Source organism: Gadus chalcogrammus, chromosome 22, assembly GCF_026213295.1.
Source record: "Gadus chalcogrammus isolate NIFS_2021 chromosome 22, NIFS_Gcha_1.0, whole genome shotgun sequence".
Classification (NCBI taxonomy): domain Eukaryota; kingdom Metazoa; phylum Chordata; class Actinopteri; order Gadiformes; family Gadidae; genus Gadus; species Gadus chalcogrammus.
The window spans coordinates 3,961,374-3,966,373 of record NC_079433.1 but is presented as its reverse complement, the minus strand read 5'-3'; the positions used below and the strand labels follow the sequence as shown (position 1 = coordinate 3,966,373).

At 48.5% G+C, this 5,000-nt stretch overlaps 1 protein-coding gene across 1 annotated transcript in view; it reads left to right on the top strand.

Annotated features, from left to right (window-relative positions):
* The window catches only part of prdm1b (PR domain containing 1b, with ZNF domain), a 15,096-nt gene that overhangs the window by 875 nt on the left and 9,221 nt on the right, over nucleotides 1–5,000 (top strand). Inside the window, exon 2 of the mRNA XM_056582771.1 lies at nucleotides 4,374–4,493. Coding sequence (XP_056438746.1) covers nucleotides 4,374–4,493 — 120 coding nt within the window. The remainder of the gene's footprint in view (nucleotides 1–4,373; nucleotides 4,494–5,000) is intronic.

The following is a 5,000-nucleotide window of genomic DNA, read 5'->3' as shown; positions in this document are numbered from 1 at the left end:
AGCGCTTGCCTCGCTCACCCAGTGAGAGAACCCTCTAGTGAGTCAGCTTGTGTGTCCGTAAGTCAGCTGATTCCCCTTACATGTCCTGTTATGTACTGAGCAGCAGCCTGTCAGTGACACACACACGCACATACACACACACACACAAATTATACCTTGGAAAAGAAAGCAAAGAATATGAGCATGCCTCCAAAGGCCTTCTGTTACTGCAGGCCTGAATGAATACCAGGAATTAAAACAAATCAACAAGGAAATAAAATAAAAATGCTTGACACTTCCACGTTTGCATGTTGCTCAATGATCTCATGCCCGATGCTGGAGTGCAGCATGTTTACCTTTGGAAACACACAACGTGCACACACCATTCCATGGTGTCAGGCCTGATGTGAAACCACTCACACTCTCAAGTCGCACACCGACTCACACTCATGCACACACAGATAACACACGCACATACTAACACACGCAAGCAAACAAACAAACAAACACCCACAGACTCACACTCTCTCTCATACACACACACACACACACTCAAGATACAAGAGTTTTATTTGTTACATGCAAAAAAGTATACAGTGAAATGAAAACACACTCACGCACGCACGCACGCACGCACACACACGCACACACAGATAACACACACACTTGCGCAAGAAAGAGAATGGAAGGAGACCTTGAGAACAGAGCGATTCTCTCACCGTCTCTCTTATCGCACTGCGGTGTCTTCGCACTCATTCTCTCGGCTGCGGTCGTCTCCTTCCTCTTTCTACTGTCGCTTTTCTCCTCCCCTTCCCCCTTCTCCACCCCTGTCCGCGCACTTCTCTGGCTTTCTCTGACGCCTTCGACTGACCACCGGGGCTGAGCACGGATTCTGCTTGGCTTTTAAAAAGGTGTTAGAATCACTTCTCACGCTTTCAATCCCGCTCGCTCTGAGACTTTGCACGCCGGGGACGTGACTTGTGGATTTTGGCCTCCGAAATGCACATGAAAAAGTTGTTTGCTGTCACACGATGTTTACACTGTCACGCACACTTGCGGTGCAAGATGAGAGTGTTTGCTTGTTGCAAGTTTAGCGTGTTGTGGGCAGTTTATCATGTGCGTGCGCTTCTGTGTGTCTTTTTGCGTGCCTGCAAGCTTATTTCACTTTCACCAGAGGTCAGCCGTTGCTGAACAACTTTCCAACGCCAACAACATGTTTACCTGTGTGTGGGTGTGTGGGTGGGTGTGTCTGGGCGCGCTTGTCAATGCGCTTTCCTATAGCCTACATGTAATGTTGCGCAACCGGCTTCGCAATCCACAGTCCGCCCCCGTCACTGCTCCTGTACACGGGCAGTTTGTGACGTGCTCAGACGAAAGGGACTTTCACATTCCCAGGTGGCTGGTCAGTCCGTCTGAGTCGCGCCCCCATTGTCTGCTCACCGCATTGTCTGCCCTGCGATGTTTAGCTGAGTCACTCACGTAGACACACGTACAATCACAAACCCAGGAACAGGCAGAAAGACAGACGGACCGACGGGGGGGGGGGGGGGGGACAGGCGTACAAACTGACGTCCACACAACGCGCAGTTCTGCATTGTCCGCACGGAGAGGTGACCAATAGGAAGGAGGCTGTGGCCTCCTTCCTGAGGAGCGAACAACGCTCATGTGTGTGTGTGTGTGTGTGTGTGTGTGTGTGTGTGTGTGTGTGTGTGTGTGTGTGTGTGTGTGTGTTGGGGGGAGCCTAATTTAAGAGTGTGTCAGAAAGGGTGGGTTGGGGGGGGGCAGGGGGGGGGGGAATGCAACGGGCACGTGGCAGATGGGGTGATTAGAGCGAGAGAGGGTGGAGGGGAGGGGGGAGACCAGGGGCTTCAGTGTAAGGTTTGGGGGGGTGCGCAAGCCAGGTACACATGGGGGGAGAGGGGGAGGGAGGGGGAGAGAGAGAGAGAGAGAGAGAGAGAGAGAGAGAGAGAGAGAGAGAGAGAGAGAGAGAGAGAGAGAGAGAGAGAGAGAGAGAGAGAGAGAGAGAGAGAGAGTCTCTCTCATGTTAAAATAAGCGACCACAGATTCTCTCGAGTTCAGAGAGACGTAAAGATTCGAGGCTATTGCTGCATAGCTTGGAAGCACTCCTGTTAAAAGTACCGCAAAGTACTCACTGCTTGCACACACCATTTGCAAACACTTACACGCATACTTACTCACCACATTACACCCACATATCCACTCACTCAAACACTCACACACTCCGTCTGCCTGCAATGGGCCCAGGCTGTCCCACGCACTCCTCATTAGACGCGCTACGCTGGACCAGGACAAAGTTCCTGTCACATCCTGTCATCTCCTGCAATGTCTTACCCCCCCCTCTTCCTCCTCCCCCTCCTTTCCTCACTTCTTCAGAAATCACCCTGCATCCCATCCACCCCTCCCATTTTCCGAAAACAAACCATACGCCACACACACACACACACACTCACACACACACACACACACACACACACACACACACACACACACACACACACACACACACACACACACCACACACACACACACACACACACACACACACACATGCATGCACAACCCTCCGCCCGCCCCTGAAGAACCTGTTGCTCTGTTGACTTCACTGCCATGTTTCGTGTTTCATGTTTCTGAGAGTTGAGCAGATCTGTTATCTTTTCCCGCGTATCAGAAGAAAAGCCTGTGTGTGCGTGTTTGTGTGTGTGTGTGTGTGTGTGTGTTTGTGTGTGTGTGTGTGTGTCCAAGATTGAATCAGTGCGATTCATCTCATGAGGAGGATTTTTTTTTCTCATGACGCTGCATTTATTTCCCTCTCGTTTTCTCTCTCTCTCTCTCTCTCTCTCTCTCTCTCTCTCTCTCTGTCTCTGTCTCTGTCTCTGTCTCTCTCTCTCTCTCTCTCTCTCTCTCTCTCTCTCTCTCTCTCTCTCTCTCTCTCTCTCTCTCTCTCTCTGGTTCAGTGTAGATCTGCAGCTGGTTGCACCAGCAGAACATAAGGACCCACTTAGGCTACGTTGAACGTAAATCACCCAAACGTTCGACTTTACACTCTACTAAAAAAATAGCAGTTGCACCAAGCAGATAGTTTCAACGTAACACTAAGTTATAACTTATCTTTTACACCTCCCCTCTAGCTGGTGTAAGTTCCATACTAACGATAAAGAACCGTTAAAAGAAAAAAACGTAAAAAGATTTCAACACTAATGCAGGGTAAAGATGGCTATTCGTTTTGAGCAATGGGAAGAGGAGTTTCAACGCGGTTTGCGCCGGGAACGGATTGTCCGTGACCGTATCGATCCATTTCTTTATTATGATGATGTTGAATTATATGCGAATATTATATTTATTTATTTATTATAAAATCCGCCATCAAATAGCTTAACCTCACGCCTATACCGTCCAAGCAAATTTTAGAGAATAAATGACTGAAACTGTTTTGTTTGCCCTCTCATTTGGGTGCTAACGCGTCTTCACTCGGATAAGTTGGAAGTTTGCCGGTATTTCCTGTTTACATTACGTTACCTGTCAATGATGGGCTTGAAATTATCTAAACGTCATTAAAAGCGACACTAGTACAATTTACGCACTACCAGTAACGTTACAACTTAAGTTATGGTGGTGCAACCAAAATTTAGAACACCTTTAGTTTGACACTAGCTACGTCGAGCGTAGGGTTACGGCGGACTTTACACCCGAACTTACGATCGGCTTTACGCTCTGCTGGTGCAACCGACTGCTGAAGTGTAATTCCCTTCATTGGTTTACCTTGTGAAATAAAAAAGTGGGTCACCTGTAGATTTGGTTACACACATGTTTGTTTTCATGACATCTCTCGGCTGTCTCTCACAGTGGCTTCAGTTCACTCCTGAGTTCATGCAATCCTGCAAAATAATGAATTTAACTTGGAAGTAGCGCAAGGCTGTACAGCAGAACACTGTAGTGAAGCGTTTGATATCACTATATTGTAGCCTTGGCCAATAATTGGTATAATTATCGCTGGCATCTCTAGAAAATGCTGTGCAGTAACACAGTGCCAATATATGTGGCTGGCTGGAGCGGTCTTAGCTTGAGGGTACACATTTATGACAGGGGAGAGAAAGGAAAGAGAGACGTTACCCAACTGGTGTCATCAACTCATCATGAACACACAATGAAACTCACAGCAGGGGTCATAAGCACAGCCAATCCTGACAGCTGTTACACTTTTTACAGCCAACAAGCAACATTCAATTTTGGGTTTTCATGCAAATCGTGAGAAGAATATAAAATGGAGTTAAATGAAATAATATAATCGGTTATTTTGTTTTAGTGTAATTTTGGGCTGTGAGTGTGTGCAGTTGTTAAAGGAGTGTGTGTGCGTGTGTGCGTGTGTGTTCCAGGTGACGGGTGTGTTCAGTAAGGAATACATCCCCCAGGGCACGCGCTTCGGGCCCCTGCAGGGAGTCGTTTACACCAAGGACAACGTCCCCAAGATGGCGGACAGGAAGTACTTCTGGAGGGTGAGGACAACAAACACACACGCACGTACTCGCACACACACACACACACACACACATAGACCTGGACGGGCACACACACGCACACACACGTGTATATTCTCTCACACACACACACACACACACACACACGCACACATGGACGCGCACACCCGCATCCACGTATATTCTCACACACGCACAGACACACACACAACCACGTGAGCGGGCGCACACACGCCCATGAATATTCCCACACTCACAAAACCGCTGCGGTTGTTATTGACGGTAATCGACGTGGTAACGCAGTCCCAGGAGTGATGTGAGGACTCCCTCCTGACATCACTGGTTCCCATGAGAAAAAAACGTCCACAAAGCAATCAGATTCAGAAGGAAAAAAGAAACGGCGAAATTGGGCAATGCCTGTAGTTTCACAGCCGGCTCCACTGCCGTACGTCATAGGGAAGTAGCACAGAAAGCCCTCGGACGCAGGCCCAGGAGTTTTACGCAGCCCAGCCTTAAGAGGAAGTT